We start from the raw sequence: 27,185 nt of genomic DNA on the forward strand, positions 1-27,185 counted from the left end.
TTCAATGAATTTGCCACGCTCGAAAGTAACGCGCAGGAAAACCTTCCCTCGCTTATCAGAAATTGTTGTTTGGCCCTTACAAAGTCATGAGGATGTCATACAGCACGGCTGTCTGATGAGCCAATGCAACATCTGAACTGATAGAGACTATTATTCAATGCTTTATAATCTGTGTGGTTTAAGTGTCTCTGCATTGAGCTGAAACCTTAGTTTGATCGACAACTTTACGAACAGACACAATGGAGAAAGTCATTTTCTTCTTCTGTGTATTTTCTTGTTGGATTATACAAATCACATACAGGTATTTCACATATTCTATTTCAAACATTCATGAATTTAACATATCAATGTCAAATAGTATAGCTAGTATCAAGGTAGTTTAAAAGGATGTGTATCAATGTTCACAGGGATCAGAGTTCAGGGAGAAAACATAATATAATCTGAGTTTAGGATACAATTTAAATTTCATAATTGCACATAAACCTTGATTTAAATAAAATGTCTTCAAAGTTAAATGTATTGTTGAGAGTTCTGACCAAATAAACATTAAAACTAAGAAATAATAATAATACATGTTTGTGCATTTTCTGGCAGGAAATCTGATCATTACCAATGCTATAAACCTCACAACTGTTCAATGATGTCCTTCATGCTTTTAGAACAACAAAAAATGGTTTCACATGATGATGCGACCAATTATTACGAGAATTAAGCAAAATTAAATAATTTCCTGATTTTCTTCAGCAAAGAATAGAAATCATGACATGTCCATCTGGTGGTCATGACGCGTTACTGCAGCCTGTGTGTAGCGCAGTTGCGGGAGTTTGTCGCAAAATTTTGAGATTTTTTATGTTTCGCGACAAGGAGCTGTTTTGGCTATATATAAATAAAATTAGCGAGATTTATTTTTGATTTTTGACAATTAAACTCTGGCACTGATTGACCACACTTGTGATCTCAAGCTGGGGCGGAGTGGGACGAAAATATCTACCGGGAAATTTCGTAGACCACCGGCCTAGGGGTGTATTTTTGGTAAAAAAAAAAAAATATATATATATTTTTTGCAAGAACCCTTGCAAAATTATTTTAAATAGATTAAGAAAGCCACCACTACTGGTCACCTCTATGGTTAGATTGATTTGTTTGGATCCAGTGAAGTCGTGTCACACCACATTTTCTCAGGATCGATATTGTCCCCCGCCACTTTTTGAAACATTGAGGCATGGATGTACTAATATAAATAAATAAAACATCTCCAATCAACTAGCAGAGCATTCATTTAGTTCGCTATTAAATAAGAGAATCTAGCGCTAAAATGTGTGTTTTTTAAAAAAAAATCAAGCTGAGCGCTCGTTGCCGCGGCAATCGGTTGTCATGGATACAGTGTTCTCTTGTGGCGCGCGGTGCGAAGTCTTCACTCGGACGCGCGCTTCAATCTATAGTTGTTGCGAAGACACTCTATTCATTTCGTTGAAATGACAAAATAAAATGCAGTTAATGCACAAAAACGTGTACCTGCTTGATATAGCCTGTAACCACTGATGAACATATTCAGTTTTGATGAGAGAAAAAAAAACTATACAAGGGCGGACCAGAACCCGTAACCTCTGATACGCTTGGCAAGAAATATACCACTGAACCATTTCGAAACTGAAACTGATTTTGAGGATCGATTCATTTATTTACGGGTTGAGCAGAGAGACTGTACAGTTTGGGCAGCGGCCGCACACCAGGCCGCCGGATGGTGTTGATAAGACCATTGCAATGTATAACTATTATCAGACCGGCCCTCGCGGCCTCGAAACACTACTGGCCCACCGGGAAAAATCCCGACTCTCCCGATTGCCACTCCGCCCCTGATCTCAAGACACGATCCTGCCAGGAGACTGAGCCAAGTGGACACAGAAACAGAAGGACGCATGAAGAGGCTCTCCAAATATAAAGCTGAATGGGGGGAAAAGTGATCAGACTTGTTATCAGGACTGTCCAGCAACTAATGATGAATAGCGAACTGTGGAGTGTCAGTGTCTGACCGGTGATAAGTCTGTGCTGAGTCTCAATCTCTGGAAGCGCGCGCACCATGTAGGCTACCTTTACTTTCATTTTCACATTAACCTTTAACTCCTTTAACTATCGCGAAAACTTCAGTGATTAAAGAAGCTTTGACTCTCATGCAGAACTTTTACCATGTAAGTTTTCACGTTTTAAAATGTGTGTTTTTATATTCTTAATTATACTAATAGTTTTGTTATTTTAATGTAGAAAAATAAACCTGCTAGCAATGCTAAGGAAATAAATCAACGTCTTTATGACGAATGTTTTAGATGTAATTTACAAATAATGACCAAATAATGAAAAATTATGTTTTTCATTAGTCAGGTTTTTAGAAATGTCAAAGCTTTGAATAGAAGATGAAGTTGTTGTGATATGTATAAATATGTAGACTATTTATGTAAACAATTTTCATGTGCGGATGTAGTTTTTTTTTAGTTTTTTTTTTTTTTATCTATGCACCGCAAGAAGTTATTGTATTAATCTGTTTGGGACAGGTATTTTGCGCTACGCATTTCCATCCCTTTGATTTCATTAATGGGGTAAATAATATAGAATAACTAGATTAGATTATGTAATTAGATTATAATTAGGGCCTAGATTGTTGATTACTCCGATTGTCAGAATCAGAATGAACTTTATTGCCAATATGTTTACACAAACACAAGGAATTTGTCTTGATGACAGAAACTTCCAGTGCGGAAGAAAGTACAAACTGATTGACATAAATACACAATAAACATAAAATATAATAATATTATAAAGAAAACAAAATTTAAATCAGGTAACAAGTTACTGAGTTTTTAAAACCTGTTGTTTGTGGGATAGTTCACCCAAAAAAGAAAATTATCCCATGATTTACTCACCCTCAACTCATCCTAGGTGTATATGACATTCATCTTTCAGACAAATACAATCAGAGTTATATTAATAAATGTCCTGGCTCTTCCAAGCTTTATAATGGCAGTGAATTACTATTTCTGTTTTGAAGTCCATAAAAGTGCATCTGTCCATCATAAAAGATCATCTATCCATCATCATAAAAGTGCATCTATCCATCATAATAGCGTATTTATCCATCATAATAGCGAATTTATCCATCATAATAGTGTATTTATCCATCATAATAGCGAATTTATCCATCATAATAGTGTATTTATCCATCATAATAGCGTATTTATCCATCATAATAGCGTATTTATCCATCATAATAGCGTATTTATCCATCATAATAGCGAATTTATCCATCATAATAGCGTATTTATCCATCATAATAGCGTATTTATCCATCATAATAGCGAATTTATCCATCATAATAGCGTATTTATCCATCATAATAGCGAATTTATCCATCATAATAGCGTATTTATCCATCATAATAGTGTATTTATCCATCATAATAGCGTATTTATCCATCATAATAGCGAATTTATCCATCATAATAGTGTATTTATCCATCATAATAGCGTATTTATCCATCATAATAGCGTATTTATCCATCATAATAGCGAATTTATCCATCATAATAGCGTATTTATCCATCATAATAGCGAATTTATCCATCATAATAGCGTATTTATCCATCATAATAGCGTATTTATCCATCATAATAGCGAATTTATCCATCATAATAGCGTATTTATCCATCATAATAGCGAATTTATCCATCATAATAGTGTATTTATCCATCATAATAGCGTATTTATCCATCATAATAGCGTATTTATCCATCATAATAGCGTATTTATCCATCATAATAGTGTATTTATCCATCATAATAGTGTATTTATCCATCATAATAGTGTATTTATCCATCATAATAGCGTATTTATCCATCATAATAGCGAATTTATCCATCATAATAGCGTATTTATCCATCATAATAGCGTATTTATCCATCATAATAGCGAATTTATCCATCATAATAGTGTATTTATCCATCATAATAGCGTATTTATCCATCATAATAGCGTATTTATCCATCATAATAGCGTATGTATCCATCATAATAGCGTATTTATCCATCATAATAGCGTATTTATCCATCATAATAGTGTATTTATCCATCATAATAGTGTATTTATCCATCATAATAGCGTATTTATCCATCATAATAGCGAATTTATCCATCATAATAGCGTATTTATCCATCATAATAGCGTATTTATCCATCATAATAGCGTATTTATCCATCATAATAGTATATTTATCCATCATAATAGCGTATTTATCCATCATAATAGCGTATTTATCCATCATATTAGCGTATTTATCCATCATAATAGCGTATTTATCCATCATAATAGTGTATTTATCCATCATAATAGCGTATTTATCCATCATAATAGCGTATTTATCCATCATAATAGTGTATTTATCCATCATAATAGCGTATTTATCCATCATAATAGTGTATTTATCCATCATAATAGCGTATTAATCCATCATAATAGCGTATTTATCCATCATAATAGTGTATTTATCCATCATAATAGCGTATTTATCCATCATAATAGCGTATTTATCCATCATAATAGTGTATTTATCCATCATAATAGCGTATTTATCCATCATAATAGTGTATTTATCCATCATAATAGTGTATTTATCCATCATAATAGCGTATTTATCCATCATAATAGTGTATTTATCCATCATAATAGTGTATTTATCCATCATAATAGCGTATTTATCCATCATAATAGTGTATTTATCCATCATAATAGTGTATTTATCCATCATAATAGCGTATTAATCCATCATAATAGCGTATTTATCCATCATAATAGCGTATTTATCCATCATAATAGTGTATTTATCCATCATAATAGCGTATTTATCCATCATAATAGCGAATTTATCCATCATAATAGCGTATTTATCCATCATAATAGCGAATTTATCCATCATAATAGTGTATTTATCCATCATAATAGCGTATTTATCCATCATAATAGCGTATTTATCCATCATAATAGCGTATTTATCCATCATAATAGTGTATTTATCCATCATAATAGTGTATTTATCCATCATAATAGTGTATTTATCCATCATAATAGCGTATTTATCCATCATAATAGCGAATTTATCCATCATAATAGCGTATTTATCCATCATAATAGCGAATTTATCCATCATAATAGTGTATTTATCCATCATAATAGTGTATTTATCCATCATAATAGCGTATTTATCCATCATAATAGCGAATTTATCCATCATAATAGCGTATTTATCCATCATAATAGCGTATTTATCCATCATAATAGCGTATTTATCCATCATAATAGCGTATTTATCCATCATAATAGTATATTTATCCATCATAATAGCGTATTTATCCATCATATTAGCGTATTTATCCATCATAATAGCGTATTTATCCATCATAATAGTGTATTTATCCATCATAATAGCGTATTTATCCATCATAATAGCGTATTTATCCATCATAATAGTGTATTTATCCATCATAATAGCGTATTTATCCATCATAATAGTGTATTTATCCATCATAATAGCGTATTAATCCATCATAATAGCGTATTTATCCATCATAATAGTGTATTTATCCATCATAATAGCGTATTTATCCATCATAATAGCGTATTTATCCATCATAATAGTGTATTTATCCATCATAATAGCGTATTTATCCATCATAATAGTGTATTTATCCATCATAATAGTGTATTTATCCATCATAATAGCGTATTTATCCATCATAATAGTGTATTTATCCATCATAATAGTGTATTTATCCATCATAATAGCGTATTTATCCATCATAATAGTGTATTTATCCATCATAATAGTGTATTTATCCATCATAATTTTGTATTTATCCATCATAATAGTGTATTTATCCATCATAATTTTGTATTTATCCATCATAATAGTGTATTTATCCATCATAATAGTGTATTTATCCATCATAATAGCGTATTTATCCATCATAATAGCGTATTTATCCATCATAATAGTGTATTTATCCATCATAATAGCGTATTTATCCATCATAATAGTGTATTTATCCATCATAATAGCGTATTAATCCATCATAATAGCGTATTTATCCATCATAATAGTGTATTTATCCATCATAATAGCGTATTTATCCATCATAATAGCGTATTTATCCATCATAATAGTGTATTTATCCATCATAATAGCGTATTTATCCATCATAATAGTGTATTTATCCATCATAATAGTGTATTTATCCATCATAATAGCGTATTTATCCATCATAATAGTGTATTTATCCATCATAATAGTGTATTTATCCATCATAATAGCGTATTTATCCATCATAATAGTGTATTTATCCATCATAATAGTGTATTTATCCATCATAATAGCGTATTAATCCATCATAATAGCGTATTTATCCATCATAATAGCGTATTTATCCATCATAATAGTGTATTTATCCATCATAATAGCGTATTTATCCATCATAATAGCGAATTTATCCATCATAATAGCGTATTTATCCATCATAATAGCGAATTTATCCATCATAATAGTGTATTTATCCATCATAATAGCGTATTTATCCATCATAATAGCGTATTTATCCATCATAATAGCGTATTTATCCATCATAATAGTGTATTTATCCATCATAATAGTGTATTTATCCATCATAATAGTGTATTTATCCATCATAATAGCGTATTTATCCATCATAATAGCGAATTTATCCATCATAATAGCGTATTTATCCATCATAATAGCGAATTTATCCATCATAATAGTGTATTTATCCATCATAATAGTGTATTTATCCATCATAATAGCGTATTTATCCATCATAATAGCGAATTTATCCATCATAATAGCGTATTTATCCATCATAATAGCGTATTTATCCATCATAATAGCGTATTTATCCATCATAATAGCGTATTTATCCATCATAATAGTATATTTATCCATCATAATAGCGTATTTATCCATCATATTAGCGTATTTATCCATCATAATAGCGTATTTATCCATCATAATAGTGTATTTATCCATCATAATAGCGTATTTATCCATCATAATAGCGTATTTATCCATCATAATAGTGTATTTATCCATCATAATAGCGTATTTATCCATCATAATAGTGTATTTATCCATCATAATAGCGTATTAATCCATCATAATAGCGTATTTATCCATCATAATAGTGTATTTATCCATCATAATAGCGTATTTATCCATCATAATAGCGTATTTATCCATCATAATAGTGTATTTATCCATCATAATAGCGTATTTATCCATCATAATAGTGTATTTATCCATCATAATAGTGTATTTATCCATCATAATAGCGTATTTATCCATCATAATAGTGTATTTATCCATCATAATAGTGTATTTATCCATCATAATAGCGTATTTATCCATCATAATAGTGTATTTATCCATCATAATAGTGTATTTATCCATCATAATTTTGTATTTATCCATCATAATAGTGTATTTATCCATCATAATTTTGTATTTATCCATCATAATAGTGTATTTATCCATCATAATAGCGTATTTATCCATCATAATAGTGTATTTATCCCTGATTAAAGTGCTCCACAGGCTCCTGGGGGTTAATAAAGGCCTTCTGAAGCGAAGCCATGTGTTTGTGTTAGAAAAATATTAATATTTAACATGTAAAATTCTAGCTTCCGGCCAAACTTATGTCTAAAGCGCAACTTACGCAACTTATAAAGTCAGAAATAGCGTAAATATCACTTAAGTGGAATCCGTATGTTCATTTGGCCGGAAGCTAGTTATTTTACTTTACAAAGTTATTTTATTTGTATTTTTGGGTGAACTATCTAATCCAGGAAACTCCAGGCAAACGGATATAAAACACCTCAACATTGATGAAAACAGGAAAAAGGAACATTAGGAAAAACAGAACTATAAATACTAGAGGAAACGAAGAACTAAACGGCTGATTAATAAGATCACTGGGAAATAGAGAGAAATCCCAATGAAGCATTTAGAAACAGAACATACATGTTACATTGTTCAGCCGTGTTCAACGCCATTGTGAATTACTCTACAAACATAGGCTACACCTGACCTGTGAACTCACTACATCAGCATAACTGCAACACTGCGCGTAAATAATAAAATAAATATTTTTTATGGACTAACTGTTTTATAAAAGCATTAAGCCTGGCTTCACGAAATAATTGCTTTAATACACTGGAATAATTTAGAAAACATAGAATTTAAGATTCAGATAATAGTTGATGTTTATGATTGGATTACAATACATGTGTTAAATATTCATGCAAAATCTTTAAATACAAAATGAAATGGGAAGTTTAGAGTTAGCTGTATTGTGGTCTGTAAGATGTTCGATTGGTCTTTGTGAAGAATCTGTCACACAGCTGTCCTTCTGTTCTGTCGACAGGTTGAAGCTGCTGCTGCTGTTTCTCTTTATCAGTCATAGCGGTCAGTGTCATTTTTATTCATTCATTTATTTCATTTTTTTTCTATGTTGAGTTATTTTAGTATTGTTTTTGTCGTGCCACTAAAGCCAAGTGACTTTTTTTGTCATTTGTGGACTGATGATGAATATTACATCATCACACATCATGATGTCACTGACTTATTTATGCATTTAATTTATTAATAAACATTTTTTGGGCAGGATTTTCAGGATTTCACTACAACTGCACTGTATTATTGTCATGAATGAGGCTTGTGTGTTAGCTCTGAAAGGCCAATAAGACACAAAACTTGTTTCATAAGCTGAACAGAAGAAAGCGAGAATAACCAAACTGTGATTTAGATGCGAAATTACAATGTTTTTTGCATCGGGCATAATTTAATTTCCATCAGCAATAGACCTTGGCTCCAACCAACAACCTTAAACTTTTCATTTATTTCTGATGCTCAACATTGAAACTCATTGGATGTGGATATGTGTGTGTGTGTGTGTGTGTGGTGAAACTAAAAGAAAAATACTTGACTTAAGCAACATTATTTTAATTTCTATTATAACTGAATAATTCTGTTATATGATAACACTGATTACTAAGAAAAGACAGAAACGCCACATTTAATTTTCATATTGATGATTTATTTGCAGAAACCCCCCCTGTAGGAACCGCCCTTAAACATGTGGAAGGAATAAAGGGAGGAAACGTCACCCTGCATTGTGAATATCAGACCAAAGACATTTCTGATATTCGTTTCATTCGTTACAAAAGTATCATACACTTTTCTGACATCCCTGATTGTCTGAATGAGGAATATAAGCATGAAAGTGGCCGAGTGTGTAAAAAAGGAGCATGTGACATCATCCTGAAGGATCTAAACTTCAGTGACCCTGGGCCATACTTATTGAGATTCAATTACAAAAATGAGCTGAAGTTCCATCTTCATGTTCATGGTAAATTCCAAACTGATTAAACAAGGAATGTGATTTTTTTTAATGATTTAAGTTTCTTTCCCATCTTAATCCTTAATATGTGTTTTGATTGATTGACACCTTTATTATAATGATGAATTTCTTTGTTTCTCCTCAGATGAGATCTCTGTGAACACAGGCGATGATCTACATTTTGATTCTCTGTTGATCAATGCTGTTCAACAGTGGAGTGGAGTTAAACTCCAGTGGAGAAGTGAAGAAGGTGTGGACGATAGACGATAAGAAGCTGAATGATCGAGTGATTGTGAAAGATAGGAATCTGACCATTAGTAATTTTACAGTCACTGACACTGGAACATACAGAGTTCTGGACTCTAATAATGAAATCTTGATCACAGTCACAGTCACAGGTGAGAGAAAATCACTGGATCAGCAGAAATATTTGAGCTGATTTTAAACCTGAGTTTTATTCATCACGATTTGAACAACAAATGCTAAACTGTGTGAGTAACCTTTGAAATCATCTACAGAATCTGGTACAGGATCAGACTCAAAGATGACATATGTTGATCACAAAACGAATGATACTGAACAAAATAGTAAGTAAAACAGGAGAGACATCGAGAGCTTTACAAAATCTTTAAGCAGTGAGATAAAAAAAAAATATATATAATATATATATATATATATATATTTTTTTTTTAACTTGTGTTCTCTTCCCTCCTTCCTCCTTTCTGCTGTAGAGCCTTTGATTATTGGACTGTCAGTGTCTGGAGCTCTGCTGGGTCTGGTGATTCTGGCTGGGATTATATATGCTATCTATAAGAAATACCAACGTCAGCGCAGAAACACTGATCACTACCAGGGTGTCCCAATGCAAGACATTGTACACTAGTCCCGAACATCTAGTGACGACACTGGTTTCTTGTAATCTGCCTTCGGAGTAACAGATCTGCAGAGGAGTCTGTCCACATACTTTTGCAGCTAGAGGTCTGTGATATACAGTATATAATCTAAGGTAGTATAGTATTTGATGTTTTAATGATGTGCAAGCTGAAATTATTGAGTATGACACTCACTTTGAAAAAACAAGGCTTGATAGTGCACACGTTCACTGCGTGACGTAGACTAGTAGAATACAGTTAGAATGACCCTGAATTCAATATATGTGGCAACAATGCTCAAAATTCCCCACAGATATTTTAATATAGCATGTTAAAATTGTCACTTTTTGAGGGTGAGTAAAAACCATAGACTGTAAAAAAAGATGGACGACGCCCCTTCGCTCTCTTCCATTGGTGAGAAGTGAAGCCGCCAGTGTCCCGATAGAGCGCTGACATCTTGATACCTGCGTCTGCGCAGTAGCGATCTGGAAGTAAAGCCGCGAAATCAAGGCCCCGCCCTCACTCTCGCAGAATCAATCGCAAGCACATGCTCCTGCACTTTTTAAAATGAATTATAGAAATTTAGATATTAAATTTAAATCTCCAATCTCCTCAGTCCTCCGAAGATCCCACAAAAAAGTCTGTTGGTGCTTCAGTGACTAATTCGCTCAGAGAACCTGTCAATCACAGCTGTCAATCATGACGCCACACCACCGCATCAAATAACGAACTGAAAACAAACTTGTGATAAAAACTACAGTAAATGACAGAAACCATCTTTGGAAAAAATATATTTGAAGTGTAATTTAATTGTTTAGCTGGTCTTTTGTGTCTGTCCCTTTAAATGCAAATGAGCTGCTACTCCCGGCACAGAGGGCGGAGCTTTAAGAGCTTGTGTCCTTTTACCTCACACAGACATGCACTGAACATTTCAAAAACGTTTAGCCTTTTACGTTCAAACCGGAGTCAGAAAGATGGAGAGACTCAATAAGAAGTGAAAACATGTAGACAACATTTCTGAATTGTTAGTTGATGAATTTATGTAGCTGATGTGTAGTTATCTTCTAGTCATTGATTAGCATATTCTATCATTATAATCTATAATCTATAAATCGTGTTCTGGAGGAGGGGTTTATGTAAATGTTAGGGTTGGTATTGTCAGTAACCCGTGAAGAAGCTCGTGTAGTTACCAGCTGTTTGTTGTAGTCCTTAAAAAGCAATTTCTATAAAAGAAAATATCTCCCTTTGCTTTGAACTTTGAGCGTTGTAACTTTGCAAATGTTGTTTATGCTCAAACAACAACATTACACACTAACTACAGTTAGAAAAGTGAAATCATAATCAACCACCCCTTTAATATTATGTTATATTTCAGACACAATATTGTCAGTTTTTGCTCTTTTTCTCAAATGAGAATAGTTCAAAATAAACCCAAAGCAGAACCGTTGCGCATCTCAGATCAACATTATCAACACTGTTTCACTGATAAATGTATCTTAATTTTTTAATGAATTGTTTGAGTCAACTATTAAATTATGTATTCATAAAGACAGTCACTTGCTTCGTTTCCTGAATGAATCAACGAATTAAAGACTCAAATGTAAGAATTTGACTTAAAAGATGTTGCATACATCTAGAACAATTTCCAAATAAAAGTATAGATGAATCTGGAAGTAAATGTAGGAGGCAAATATCGCACCAAAAGAGCTTCCATAAGTGTTCAGTTGGGTTGCCATCTAGCAACATATCTATAGTTTATAAATTAACAGCATTTTTCATATTCCTCAAACCATTCAGTTGTCAACAGTTTATATGCAATCTTTGCACAAATTTGACTGTTTACTATGGGATTTTCAGGTACTATTCTTCGTAAAGCTGTATTTAAAATATGAATTGAGAAAACACTATACCATTAAAAACACTTGCTCCTTTATAAATGTCTTAACCATATTTGATGAAGTAATATTTGGATTTTGGATACAATATTTGGAATTTTAATTAATTAATTATTTATTTTAATATGGAATTTGATCATATTTGTAGTTTTGTTTTTGTCATTTAGCTCTTAATCTAAGAGCAGCACAATGGTTGTTGGTTTCGCACTAATTGTTCATTATATACTGTGTCAAAGATTTTTGACTGAAGGTTTTGATAATCAAATATGTGCAAATATGACTGTCTTGTGAGGTCAGCAATTGTTGTTTTTGTACTGTTTGTCGCTGCAGTGAAGGAATATTGCAAATCATGATTGTTGAGCTCATTGAATATGTGTGAAACTCTATACAGCTGACCAGGACAACAGGAATCCCAATCAATATACAGTATTTATATATGAGAATTAACCATGAGACAATCATTTCTGTATATGACAATGCTTCCAGTATCTGGTGCATTCATTTAATTTAAATGTTAATGTAACGTGTTCTGTTTTAGTTTCATTCCACTATGTTTTTTGTTCTGGCCTGCCTGTGTTCTTATGCCATAAAAGAGTTTCCGTAGTTACTGATTCAGTTCATCTGTTCTTACTTTGAATACCTGTGTATTTACCTTTCTATTCATTGTTCTGTGTGGTTATTGATTTACGTGGTTGTGTTGCTCCCTGTGATCTTATGTGTGTACTGTTGTGTATAGTTTGATTTAAGACTATCCTTGTTTGAGTTCTTCGTCGTGCACTTTATTAATACAGCCAAAGTTTGTAATAGTACGGTGGCCGAGAGAGCTCAACGTGCTGCAACTTAAGAAAACGCAGGCTACAAATAGTAAAAAACGCATGCAAATAGAAAAAAACACATGCAAATAGAAAAAAAAACACCTGCAAATTAAGAAAACATCTTCATCAGTTTCACAACACGTGTGCTCCAAATACTCACAGCACAACCAAATACAGAAACGCGCTGCAAAAGTTCACAGCACAACCAAATACAGAAACGCGCTGCAAATAACACAGACCACAACGGAAATGTTTCCGGGGGAACCAAATAAGTGACGAACCCGGCTCGGACGTGCTTATTGCTCGTGAGCATCCCTATGCCCTACTCCCTTCGAAGGGCAGACGGCAGAGCTCTTCAAGTGGGACTTGGGAGTGAGCAGGGCACTAGTGTGCCATTATGTAGCCGTTTGGAACGCACTTGATGAAGGGAGCAACGAAAGACAAGTAATTTCCTCATTATTTTCACCTGGGATGTTCCCATGACAACGCAGCACGTTGTCCATCAGCTGAATAGCTGTTATGACGACAGAAATATAATGCTGTTAACATAACAGTTGCAAGTAAATGTATTTTTTTATTTTTACTTAACAATTTAAAAAAAAAATATGCGTTATGTGTCAGTGTCTCAACTTTACCCTACACTACCTAACATTTCTCATGAAACATTTCTTTATGAAAATTTAAACATAACATGCAACAATTTGTACATTGTAACTGTATAGATTAAAATCTTTCCTTCATGTTCTTCTTCTCTATCTTTTTTATTTATTTATTTTAGTTTTCAGCTCATTGCTCTTTTCTCATTTGTATTCTGATGACATTGAACATATTGTTAATACATTTTGTTTATTTTATACAAGTTGTATGTCATAAAAATTTAATCTCTGTATGTTTTGCAAAAAACAAAAAACAAAGTTAAAATAAATAAAATAAAATAAAGTCGAATTTTGAGCTGTTCGCACGTCCGAGCCAGGTTCGTCACTTATTTGGTTCCCCCGGAAACATTTCCGTTGTGGTCTGTGTTATTTGTAGCGCGTTTCTGTATTTGGTTGTGTTGTGAACTTTTGTAGCGCGTTTCTGTATTTGGTTGTGTTGTGAACTTTTGTAGCGCGTTTCTGTATTTGGTTGTGTTGTGAACTTTTGTAGCGCGTTTCTGTATTTGGTTGTGCTGTGAGTATTTGGAGCACACATGTGTTGTGAAACTGATGAAGATGTTTTCTTAATTTGCAGGTGTTTTTTTCTACTTGCATGCGTTTTTTTCTACTTGCATGCGTTTTTTTTCTAGTTGCATGCGTTTTTTACTATTTGTTTGCGTTTTGTTAAGTTGCAGCACATTGAGCTCTCTCGGCCACCGTATAATAGTGATGTAAAGTCCAATTTATTTCCACGAACCGGTTCTTTCAGACAGTTCGTTTCAATGAACTGGTTAAAAAAAAAAAAAAAAACGATTCAATGGTTCCTTACGTCATCCAGTAATGATATCACTATGTAACTATAGGTTTGTGCCACGCTCTCCCATACTCCACCCACTGGAAGAGTTTTTCAGCTCACCTAAATTACTTTCAAATTCAGTTTAGTTTGTAATCTCGTTAAATTTACAGTGATTTACGACGTTTTGACGCCAGAACACGACTCATAATAATATTAATAATAATATTAATAATACTTCATTACATTTATATAGCGCTTTTCTCTGCACATCAAGCGCTTTACAAATAAGGGGCAGCCATACATGATCATTTAAAGTGTGTGTGTGTGTGTATGTGTGTGATAGTAAATGGACTTAAAGGGATAGTTCACCCAAAAATGAAAATTAGCCCATGATTTACTCACCCTCAAGTCACAGGTGTATATTCAATTCTTCTTTCAGACGAATAAAATTTTTCAGAGTTCACAAGTCCACAAAAGTGTATCTATCCATGATAAAAGTGCTCCACATGGCTCCGGCGGGTTAATAAAGGCATTCTGAAGTGTGGCAATGCGTTTGTTTAAGAAAAATATACATATTTAAAACTTTTTATAGCAAAACAAGTAGATTCCGCCCAAATGGGCATACGGACTCAACTTAAGTGTAAAGCACAACTTACACGAGTAATGCGATGCACTGCTGATATTTACGCTACGCCATGACGCACTACACTACTTCTGACGTCACAAGTTGCATAAGTTGTACTTTAGGCGTAAGTAAACTGCGTATGTTCGTTTAGCCAGAAGCTAGAATTTTACTTTGTAACGTGTTAAATATTAATATTTTTCTCAATACCCAATTCAAAGTTGGGGACAACCTCTCCCTGAAAATGTTTCACAAGCTACTGGGCCTCATGGCTGCAGCCTCCTCAGTAATTCCTTTGGACCTGTTACATATGCAGCCACTTCAACACTGGTTGAAGGCCCTTCAAGACACCTCCAAGACGGGTTGGGGCACTTTATGTGACGGCAGGCCTGCCTTCGGCTCCTGGATGGAGCCAATGATGAACTGACACATCAACTGCTCAGAGATGATGGCAGTGCTTCTGGGCTTCAAGGAGTTTTTCAGTCAGAATTCAGGGGGCACCATGTCCTGGTCTGATCGGACAGCATTAAGAGTTTTAGCCTATATAAATGACCAAGGGGGTCTCAAGTCCCATCTGATAGACAAGCTGGCGTGCCGCCTCCTTCTGTGGGCATGTTACAAAGTACAATTTTCGCTGGGCAAAAGCAATACATGTGCCTGTGAGTAGATATTCTGTCCCGGAACAGACCGTCAACGGGGCAATGGAGACTCAACACCCCAATGGTTTGCATGATCGGGAGCATTTTTCAGGTAAGTAGAGGTGGACGTCTTTGCCTTGAAAGAGAAATCCCACTGCCCAATATTCTTCTCGAGGGAAAAGGACTCATTCACGCCTTCGTTCCGTTAGCTCTGCTCCCTCAGGTCATCAATGAATAAGAGAACACAGATGCTGAGTTTTACTTGTAAACCACTGGCAGATCCAGCCATGGTTCTCGGGGATAATTGATAATTGATCAGCAGCCCCATGGCCAATCCTGCTGAGGAAAATCCCACTCCTTTCACAGGCAGAGGGGTCAATCTGGCATCCCCAACCCTAATTGTTGAGCCTCCATCTGTGGCTGCTCAATTGGACCCTTCATGCCTTTCCGGGAGGTTATGAACACGATCTTTGAGGCTGGGGCACCTTCTAAAGGTGCCTTTATGCCCAGAAATGGTCTATTTTCTCCGACTGGTGCTCAGCTCGGAATATAGACCCCATTTTTGTGAGATCGCTCATGTTCTTGCATTCCTTCAGGAACTGTTGGATGGCGGATGCACCCCGTCCATGCTCAAAGTACACACGGCAGCTATAGTGGTATAACACGCTCCTATTGCTGACCAGTCAGTTGGGAAATATGACTCAGTGGTCAGATTTCTCAGAGGGGCCAAGAGGTTAATCCAGCCTTACTCCAACACGGATCTGTCCATTGTCTTGAGATAAATTCATGGTCCTCTGTTTAAGCAGCTCATGACATCCGACCTTCGAACTCTCTCGCTAAAGACCGCTCTCCTGCTGGCCCTAGCATCGGTCCAGCGAATCGGTGACCTGCAGGATCTTTTAGTGGATGATTCCTGCCTCAATTTTGGGCCCAATGACAGCAACACTGTCCTTAAGCTTAGATGAGACTATGTGCCTGTGCTCTCCACACCCTTTAGGGCACAAGTCATTTTGCTCTCTGCTCTCCCTTCTACGGCTCACCCACCTTGACCGGTTCAGGCCCTTAGGGTGTACATTGAGCTCTCCAGAACATCTATTTGTTTTCTTCAGAGACCGCTCGAAGGGGCTACCAATTACGAAGCAGGGACTATCGCACTGGATAGTGGACGCAATAGCACTAGTCCTTGGATTTGCAGTGCCTTATTGGAGTGATGGCCCATTACACTAGAGTTATGGCATCCTCGTGGGCTTGTACCATAAACTGTAAAAAAATATGCAAGGCGTGAAGCCACCAGTGTCCCAATATGGCGCTGACATCTTGAGTCTCGAGTCTGCGCTGTAGTGAGTGTGAAGTGGAGACGCGATATCAAGGCCCCACCCACACTCCCGCATAATAGTACAGTTATGCAAATGAAGAAATTAAAGTTTAAGCTCCAATCTCCTCCCTAAGATCCGGAAAAAGTCAGTTGGCGCCTCACTGCCTACTTCACTCAGAGAAGCTGTCAATCTCCGCTGTCAATCATGACGTCACATCCCCGTATGTATAGCATCAAATAACTAACTAAAACCAAACTTATTTATAGAATGAACACTTGAACTAACATCACCGTGATAAAAACTGTCTAAAATGACAGAAACCATCTTTGGAAAAAGATTTTTTAAAGTGTAATTTGATTGTTTCGTTTGTCTCGCGTTCATTGTTTCATGGAGAGGGCGGGGTTTATGACATATACTGCATCCAGCCACCAGGGGGCAATCAAGGCACTTTGGCTTCAGTTTTCAGGACTCGTGTGGCACGCTTGGCTTGGACTAGCGGAGTGAGCGTCTGACTGGTCTTCACTGTCCACTTTTGCCAGGTTCTACAACCTAAACGTCCCTGCTCTTCAAGCACAGATATTGTCTGCTTAGTTGCACCCCAGTCTTTAGAGTTTTTACCTAATGTTGTCATGCCCCACAGGCTTCGGTTCTGGACCCAATCCCGTCTTATCGGATGTATTTTAAGTCCTTATATTTCTAGTACCTTGCCATGGGGCCCTTGGCATCAAACGCCCGGGGCTATGTGTCACGGGTGACAGATTAATTGAAGCAGAACCATTGAGGCGAGCTAGAGTTTCCGGGAGGAGAAGCTTCCGGTGAGGGACCCGGGGAGTTCCGGGTTCGGCGATAGCGGCCAATGACGTTCATTAACAGCTATTGGAAACCGGTGTGGGAGAGGAACGCGGAGGTGCGGTGATTGGAGCTCGCGCTGAGGGGAGGGAGGATAAAAAGGCAATACATCACCTTAGAAGAAAAAAAAAAAAGGAAAAGAGCGAGAAGTTAACGGGCGGCGAGTCTTCTGGACGGAGTGGGTTCGGTTCGGTTCGGTTGTGTTGTGGCAGAAAGGGATTTATGAGGCAGATGTGACGAGCGACCGGAAGCCGGGCAAGGAAGTGACACTAGCAGGCTGGAGTTTGATTGGAGAGTGGAGGGAGACTCGGTGGCCGAGACAGATAAGTGATATTGGGAACGGGATTATAGCACAGTTGATTCGTGCAGCGAACGTCTGCGAGAGAACATCATTGAGACGGGTGTCTGGGATGAACTTGCGGGTTTTAGGATGTGTTTAATGCTTTACCACTAATCTCCATCGAATTTCCAGCACGAGTGGTGGACGGAGCCCCACACTAGAGTCCTAATTCTGTGAGTGCAGTGATTTGCAGTGTTTGCTGTGTTCCTTTTCACGTGTGATTGTTTGTGAAGATTGTAACAGAACACGAGTTCGGGGTGTTGTTTGCTGAGGCAGTAGTGGGCCTGGATCATCCACGTGTCGATCTCCTCTGGAATCTTATTGAAGAGGAATCCCTGGTGGTGAAGTATCAAACATATTATCATCCTCTCTGCCTGCGTCCTGTGAGTACACAGCCGCATTGGTGAAATACTTCTCATCCTCTCTGCCTGAGCCCTGTGAGTGTACAGCTACGCTGGTGAAATACTTCTCATCCTCTCTCTCTGAGTCCTGTGAGTGTACAGCTGCGCAGGTGAAATACTATCATCCTCTCTGCCTGAGCTCTGTGAGTGTACAGCTACGCTGGTGACATACTATCATCCTCTCTGCCTGCATCCTGTGGGTACACAGCCGCATTGGTGAAATACTTCTCATCCTCTCTGTCTGAGTCCTGTGAGTGTACAGCTACGCTGGTGAAATACTTCTCATCCTATCTGTCTGAGTCCTGTGAGTGTACAGCTACGCTGGTGAAATACTTCTCATCCTATCTGTCTGAGTCCTGTGAGTGTACAGCTACGCTGGTGAAATACTTCTCATCCTATCTGCCTGAGTCCTGTGAGTGTACAGCTACGCTGGTGAAATACTTCTCATCCTATCTGTCTGAGTCCTGTGAGTGTACAGCTACGCTGGTGAAATACTTCTCATCCTATCTGTCTGAGTCCTGTGAGTGTACAGCTACGCTGGTGAAATACTTCTCATCCTATCTGCCTGAGTCCTGTGAGTGTACAGCTACGCTGGTGACATATTATCATCCTCTCTGCCTGCGTCCTATGAGTATACAGCCGCATTGGTGAAATACTTCTCATCCTATCTGTCTGAGCCCTGTGAGTGTACAGCTACGCTGGTGAAATACTTCTCATCCTATCTGTCTGAGTCCTGTGAGTGTACAGCTACGCTGGTGAAATACTTCTCATCCTATCTGTCTGAGTCCTGTGAGTGTACAGCTGCCCTGGTGACATATTATCATCCTCTCTGCCTGCGTCCTGTGAGTATACAGCCGCATTGGTGAAATACTTCTCATCCTCTCTGTCTGAGCCCTGTGAGTGTACAGCTACGCTGGTGACATATTATCATCCTCTCTGCCTGTGTCCTGTGAGTGTACAGCTGCGCTGGTGACATCTTATCATCCTCTCTGCCTGCGTCCTGTGAGTATACAGCCGCATTGGTGAAATACTTTTCATCCTCTCTGCCTGAGCCCTGTGAGTGTACAGCTACGCTGGTGAAATACTTCTCTGTCTGAGTCCTGTGAGTGTACAGCTGCGCTGGTGAAATACTATCATCCTCCCTGCCTGAGCTCTGTGAGTGTACAGCTACGCTGGTGAAATACTTCTCATCCTCTCTGTCTGAGTCCTGTGAGTGTACAGCTGAGCTGGTGACATACTATCATCCTCTCTGCCTGAGTCCTGTGAGTACACAGCCGCATTGGTGAAATACTTCTCATCCTATCTGTCTGAGTCCTGTGAGTGTACAGCTACGCTGGTGACATACTATCATCCTCTCTGCCTGAGTCCTGTGAGTACACAGCCGCATTGGTGAAATACTTCTCATCCTATCTGTCTGAGTCCTGTGAGTGTACAGCTGCGCTGGTGACATCTTATCATCCTCTCTGCCCGCGTCCTGTGATTATACTGCCGCATTGGTGAAATACTTCTCATCCTCTCTGCCTGAGCCCTGTGAGTGTACAGCTGCCCTGGTGAAATACTATCATCCTCCCTGCCTGAGCTCTGTGAGTGTACAGCTACGCTGGTGAAATACTTCTCATCCTCTCTCTCTGAGTCCTGTGAGTGTACAGCTGCCCTGGTGAAATACTATCATCCTCCCTGCCTGAGCTCTGTGAGTGTACAGCTACGCTGGTGAAATACTTCTCATCCTCTCTGCCTGAGCTCTGTGAGTGTACAGCTACGCTGGTGACATACTATCATCCTCTCTGCCTGAGCTCTGTGAGTGTACAGCTACGCTGGTGAAATACTATCATCCTCCCTGCCTGAGCTCTGTGAGTGTACAGCTGCGCTGGTGACATACTATCATCCTCTCTGCCTGAGTCCTGTGAGTACACAGCCGCATTGGTGAAATACTTCTCATCCTCTCTGTCTGAGTCCTGTGAGTGTACAGCTACGCTGGTGAAATACTTCTCATCCTATCTGCCTGAGTCCTGTGAGTGGATAGCTACGTTGGTGCAGTACTTATCTTCCCTGCAATCCGAGTCCATACTCACCCTCGTTCGCGCCGAACTTCTCAGGAAACCAATTGCGGTGATGAAACTCTGACCCTTGTCCAGTTCTAATTGAGTCTTGCGAAGAAGAGGCCTCTCTACACACCTTTCTAGAGCCCCGTGGCCAACGGAACGAAGATTGCTTTTATAGACTTCTTAATTCAATAAAGTACTTGTTCTTATTAAACCCCATTCTGTCTGCCTGTTGTGTTCTTGCGGTGTCGGCTCCTCGCGGTGGTGCACGGGTGAGGGGCGTGGCCGGTCATCTGGTGACCGCCCTGACCTGTGTTGGTGACATATGGACTCGTGTTCCCCATACACGTCAGAAGAATTTACTTGCAAGTTAACCGTATTGAAAGGGAATGCTCTGGTTAGTAACGTAACCTCGGTTCCCTGAGATAACGGAGCGAGTGTTGCGTAGCTTGCCGTGCTACTGTGCCTACACTCGAGTTGACGCTGCTGACTTAAAATTCAGACTAAAAATGGCTTTCAGCGAAACTTAAATAGACAGACGTGTTGTGGCGGGCTGAAAAGCCAATTTTCTCTGCTGGTGCACAGACGTGAACCAATCAGGCTTCAGTATTCACAGAAAAACAAAGTTTTCCCCATCTCCACACGTCTGATGCAATGCTCATTCCCGTTATCTCAGGGATATCTCTTTTCTTAAAATACAACAAACACATGCACTCTTCTGAAAGTTTAACCATAATGCTTAAACATTACGTGTTATCATGAGACTGTTGTAAAGTTATACACTCATGTTACGTTATATAAATCAGGAAGAGACATGATTTGTTTTCGTTAATTTTTGTAAAGAGATTTTTAATGTATAAATGTTAAAAGTATGTAAGCTGTTAAAAAATATTCACTGCATGACACCTGGAATATGTATGATTTTGTTAGCCAAGCGTCTATGCAAGCAAAAGTAAACCACATTCAGTAAAAATTCCATTGAGAAATCAAGTTTTTTTTTAGTCTAGGTTTGATGTGAGGATGTAACACTTGATCTGATATAGAGATTATTATTCATAGCTTTACTTTGCTCTGGAAAGGAAGTGGAAACACTGTGGTTTCAGTGACTCAGTATTTATCTGAAACCTTTAGTTTGTTCAACACCTTTCCGAGCGACAGACACAATGGAGAAAGTAATTTTCTTCTGTGTATTTTCATATTGGATTATGCAAATCATATCCAGTGGTAAATATATTATTTTTCAAACATTCATGAAATTTAACATATCAATATACAAATACAAAAGCTATTAACATAGTCTAAAGGCATGTGTGTTTATTAATGTCTCTCCAGATTTGTCAGTCCGAGGATCTTCTGATGTGAGAGTTCAGATTGGAGAAAACATCACTCTGAACTGCAGCATGAGAAACAGATATGAAGTCTCCTGGTATCTTCTCAGATCTGAAGAGCTCGTTCTGCTGATTTCTGCAGAGAAGGACAAAGGTGGAAAATAAGTTCTCATCAACTACAATCAGAACCGTACTCGTATGAAAATGACTGCAGACAGTTGGGTCACCAGAGTCTCTTTAACTATTTCTGGAGTAACAGAATCAGATTCAGGCCTTTATTTCTGTGGAATAAAGTCTGACGCTCCAGAGATGCACTTCAACAAACCCATCAGACTGAAGATTGAAGGTAACAGATTTCAGTTTTTCTCATTGTAGCTTCACAAACTTATCAGTATAGGGGGTAAGATGAGCCACTCAATACGATATCTAAACATAATTTTAGTTTTAACAGATATGGATCTGGCTGTTTGTAATTGAGAGAAATGCATGGGTGGGAAAACGTCTCGGGTTATGACTATAACCCTTGTTCCCTGAGAAGGGAACGAGACACTGCGTCGTTGAAAACGACTATTTGGGGACGCTCCCTTAGCGTGCGCCTCTGAAGTATGAATGAAACTAATCCAATCCTGATTGGTGTTGCGTCATGACGTAACATGTGACGGCACATAAAAGAGACGCCGGCACACACACACATTAGCCTCGTGTAAAGACTCAGGGGCGGATCTAATCCGTGGGGGATTTGCATATCATAATTAATAATTGGTAATTAATAATTATTCATACATGTTTGGATTAGATCAGTCTTACATGTTAATAAATCTCCTGATAAGGGATGATATGTCATTTTACCTGCATGCATGCGTATCCTTGCAATTAACCACAAGTTGATTGTAATTAATTACAAGGACCACGTCCTGCGAAACAGGCAAAATTAATTAGCTCAATTGTCCGAATAATATTTGTGGGGATCCACAATATCATCTTACTTTATAGGATTTCAGGAAAAGCAATTCTGTGGCCACAAGAATTGGGATTCCTGCCCTATAAACAAATACTCTTTAAAGTATCTTTAATTTGTAAGCTTGTAGCTAAAGGTCTTTCACTTAAGGGACTTGAAAATGAGCAAAGAGCCAGTAAACAATCAACATGAATATAATGAATTTAATACGGCAGAACTACTTATGTATTTACTACGGTTACATGGGACATATGTATTTACAAACATAATAAACAAACAAAACACGATAAGGCATCGATGAACGAGAAATGCATAGAGTGTGGACAATGGAAACACGTGTGAGAGGGGAAGAGGGAGAGAGAGAGAGAGAGAGAGAGAGAGAGAGAGCATTGGTAACATTCCCCCTGACAGTCCCCTGTCTGTAACAACACGAAAACATCATCTTAATGCTTCTTAGAAGCTCTATAAAGAGATATACTTAAGTTTCTGGGTCTCTCTGTGTCGCGGCATTCCTGCGCGTGTGTGAGCGGAGTCCTTTAGGAAGCGTCACTGGGTGCTGCTTGGCGCGCGTGTTGAACGGAGTTTCCAAGTCTTTGGGGTAACATTACCAAAGGAAAATAGTTCGGCTAAGTTCGTTTCACTTTGTGGAAGTGAACAGAGTCGACTACGGAAAACAAAACTTTGACTAACAAAGAAAAGAAATAAAGATCTCTACGGGGAAATCACGCGGAGTTAACGTTACATCTTTGCATGGCTGGTGAAGAAGCGCGTGTGCGTCTCTCGTCACGTGGTCACGTGCGCGTGTTTCTCCTTCAAAACGAGCGCGCGCTCGTTTAAAGGTCCCTTGTAGATGGATTTGCTGAAGAGATATGTCACGCGGTGTTCTTTTCACACGTCGATTGGAATTAAACACGGAGACTTATCTAAGACTGAAAAACACAAACTAGACTAGAAACAAATAAAAGAAAGGCGAAGAGCTCGCCCGGAAGCGAGACGTTACATTATGACACGAGGACAAGAGGGTAAGAGAGGGATAAACTGGTATTCAGTCCTTTTGAAGACCTGACGTTTCCGCCTTCTTTTGGAAGAGGGTCCAATCAGGAGCTGTCCCTTTGGAGGGAGATTTTATGACCCTTTGTGTTATAACCAGGCATTTAAATCTCTAGTTTCATTGGGTGTTTAAGAGAAGAATCTTCACAATTCTTATAATACTAATGTGTCACAAAGTTTAGCAAAATGTAATGTCAATTAACAAATGGGGAATGAAGATTGGAGTTTATCGAGACCAAACTTGCCACAAATGGATTTGGTTAAACATTAGTTGGCAAAGTTTAAAACATTATCGCATTAGAGTTGTCGAGAAACATAGACCAAACCACAAAAAGGCAACTCATGAAATAGGGAACTTAGATACATTGTTCATACAATTCTCAAGTGGATATATAATAGCATATATATATATATATATGAATACAGGATTAATTTCTCCTCCTTGGTTAGAATTCAGAGAGAGCCACAGTTCTGTGAACATTCCTTTGGGTCGTAAACGCTGTTATCTAAGAACACCAGTGATGTTAGTTTTGGTCTCTTTTCACTCCAAAGATGGAAAACATAGTAAACTATATTTTACTGGATATTACTGTACGTATTCTGATTGATCACACCGAAAGCATTCTGGAGGTGTCCAGAACTATGTGTACAAGTTATGGGAATAGACAGTTATATTTGAAATGCATAATGATGGTATTTATAATTCACTTTAAGCTACGATAAAATCATAGTCATTCCAATGTGACATGGGCAAATGGACACACATAAAAACACATCGAATAAATCTGGTTAAATGTCTAAAAAGAGAAGTTTCTTTCTCTTTAGAATCACCTTCTTTGGGACATTCCAGTCAGTCATAAAAATGTCTCGTAACTGGACACCACGCTCTGTCCTGAGCGGGCTTCACTTGTGGGGGATGCGTGTGTGGTTGTGTGTGTGTGTGTGTGTGTGTGTGTGTGTGTGTGTGTGTATGTTAATTTACATCCAGGCTTTTTGGGCCTGAAGGCAATGGGATTTTAGCTAGGATGTATTTAGTTATTCAGATTCACCCCTCGCCCAGTCCTTACAGTGAGGATATTGGAGAAAGGTTCTTGTGTGTGTGTGTGTTTGAATGTGCTCTGGTCTCCATTCTGGCTTGGCTCTGAGGAGATAACATCTTTGAGGCCTGACCCCCCTGCTGTGTGTCGTACACAAGTTCCTTCTCGTTGGAAAGGGGAGGCTTGGTTTTACTCAGTTCGCCATGAAAGTGTCAATGAACGCCATTAGGGGCAGACTCTGTGGTGCCCAACCTGAGTTATGAACCAGAGTCAGAGAGGTTAAAAGCATTCTTACATGTATAAGTGCATGAGTCGTCCTGACACAGTCCAGATACCCTACACTCGCGATGAAGCAAGCTGCTCCTAGGCATAGAGGGGCGAGATCAGTTTCACTCTAGGGCAGGCCTTTTTCGGTGGGTGGCCTAGTGGGCATTCGTTTTCCCCAAAGAGTCGTTTTCAACGACGCAGTGTCTCGTTCCCTCCTCAGGGAACAAGGGTTATAGTCATAACCCGAGACGTTCCCTTTCAAGGGAACTCGCACTGCGTCGTTGAAAACGACTCTTTGGGGAAAACGAATGCCCACTAGGCCACCCACCGAAAAAGGCCTGCCCTAGAGTGAAACTGATCTCAGGCAGAGATCAGTTTGTGATGCGGGGTAGCCCAACCGGCTGCCTCACAGATCTCCTGGAGAGGCACTCCCGAGAGGAGGGCCCTAGAGGACGCCATGCCTCTAGTAGAATGAGCCCTTACGGCCAAAGGTGAAGGCAAATTGCGCACCGTGTAGGCCTACGTATGGTTTGTATAGCCGGGAGCCCCTAATAGGTGACCCAAAACACACTACAGTAGGTCCAACCTCCTCCAAGAAGAGGACCTCTCAAGGCCCTGACTGTGGCCCTGACTATCAGGGCTTGGAGATCTCCCAGTCTCTTTAAAGAAATAGCTAAGAGAAAGGCTATCTTGAACGTGAGGTCCTGGGCGAAGCCAACTGGAGGTATTCGAACAGAGCCAGGGATAGCCCTTCGAGAACCACCGCCAGGTCCCAGGAAGGAACCCTGGACCTGACTGTCGGTCTCATCCTCCAAACACCATGGAGAAATAGTATGACCAGTTGGTATTTGGAGGATGAGACCGACAGTGAGGTTGTGAACAGTGCTGCAGGAATCCCTCGTTTAGCTTGCTTTGACGGGGATCATCCTGCTTATTTTGTGGCCAGCTGATATATATATTTTATTATATATATATATTTTTTTTTTCTTTTTCTTTTTTCTTTTTAGTCTGGCCACAGCACGCGTCACAACCTCCAATAGCTCTACATAAGCAGAAACTTGAGCCGGTGAGTGTGACTCGCTCCCGATGCTGAGCACATCTACTTCCTCAGAAACAGATAGCTTGAGCACCGGGCACTCATCACGGGCAGAAGAAGCCGCATCGCGCGCTTCTGTGTCGTGAACGAGTGTTATAGAATCTGCCGATGATGAACGAAAAAGTGCCTCAGCAGTTTCGTTCTTATCCGCGAGATCCTTCTGCGATCCCCACGATCTAAGCCACCGCACCGCCTCAACGGACGCGCCACCCGAATCGCGCGGATCGCGAGCCTGGCCATCATCAGAAAATATAGCCAAGCGGGAGCGCAGCACTCTAATAGGAAGTGCTTCTCAGTGTTCACAGGCAGCCCCCTCGAGAGCTGCCTGTGCGTGCTGCGCCCCTAAACAATACACACACAACTGATGCGTGTCCCCACCCGTGAGATATCTAGGGCAGGGGTGCACACACTTAGTGTATTGTTCACTCGCCATAATATAGAGCTTTGCACAGACAAAACAACACCAAATAAGACAGACAGTTTCACAGAGAACGCTTGCTGAAGAGCGAAAGCTAATGTGTGTGTGTGCCGGCGTCTCTTTTATGTGCCGTCACATGTTACGTCATGACGCAACACCAATCAGGATTGGATTAGTTTCATTCATACTTCAGAGGCGCACGCTAAGGGAGCGTCCCCAAAGAGTCGTTTTCAACGACGCTGTGCGAGTTCCCTCGAAAGGGAAGTGTAGTTATTTGCTAAATAGATTTTATACACTTGTTTTTTGTTTTTTTGCATATCAGAGTATATTTACGGATCACAAACATACACTATCAATTAAAA

General features: G+C 38.6%; 2 protein-coding genes across 5 annotated transcripts in view; both read left to right on the top strand.

The window, feature by feature from the left end:
• The first annotated feature begins 1,680 nt into the window (after positions 1-1,680).
• Positions 1,681-27,164, top strand: LOC143738204 (uncharacterized). Its single transcript, XM_077230234.1, has 8 exons — positions 1,681-2,189; positions 8,474-8,514; positions 9,155-9,457; positions 9,594-9,846; positions 9,967-10,035; positions 10,180-10,426; positions 22,002-22,497; positions 27,089-27,164. Exons 4-6 carry the CDS (start codon positions 9,648-9,650, stop codon positions 10,329-10,331), a joined length of 420 nt encoding a protein of 139 aa, XP_077086349.1. The 5' UTR covers positions 1,681-2,189; positions 8,474-8,514; positions 9,155-9,457; positions 9,594-9,647; the 3' UTR covers positions 10,332-10,426; positions 22,002-22,497; positions 27,089-27,164.
• The window catches only part of LOC143738200 (uncharacterized), a 113,122-nt gene continuing 107,714 nt past the window's right edge, over positions 21,778-27,185 (top strand). For 2 of the 4 annotated variants that reach the window (XR_013203847.1, XM_077230227.1), the window contains exon 1: positions 21,783-21,850. Coding sequence is in view for 3 of the 4 variants with exons in the window: in XM_077230227.1 (XP_077086342.1) it covers positions 21,833-21,850 (18 nt within the window). In the remaining variant the exon portion in view is untranslated. Of the gene's footprint in view, positions 21,894-27,185 lie in introns of all 4 variants that reach the window. The other 2 variants (XM_077230228.1, XM_077230229.1) reach the window with 2 other exon arrangements.

The sequence above is a fragment of the Siphateles boraxobius genome, unplaced genomic scaffold, assembly GCF_051911475.1.
Source record: "Siphateles boraxobius isolate OS27281-9 unplaced genomic scaffold, OSU_SipBor_1 14, whole genome shotgun sequence".
Classification (NCBI taxonomy): Eukaryota; Metazoa; Chordata; class Actinopteri; order Cypriniformes; family Leuciscidae; genus Siphateles; species Siphateles boraxobius.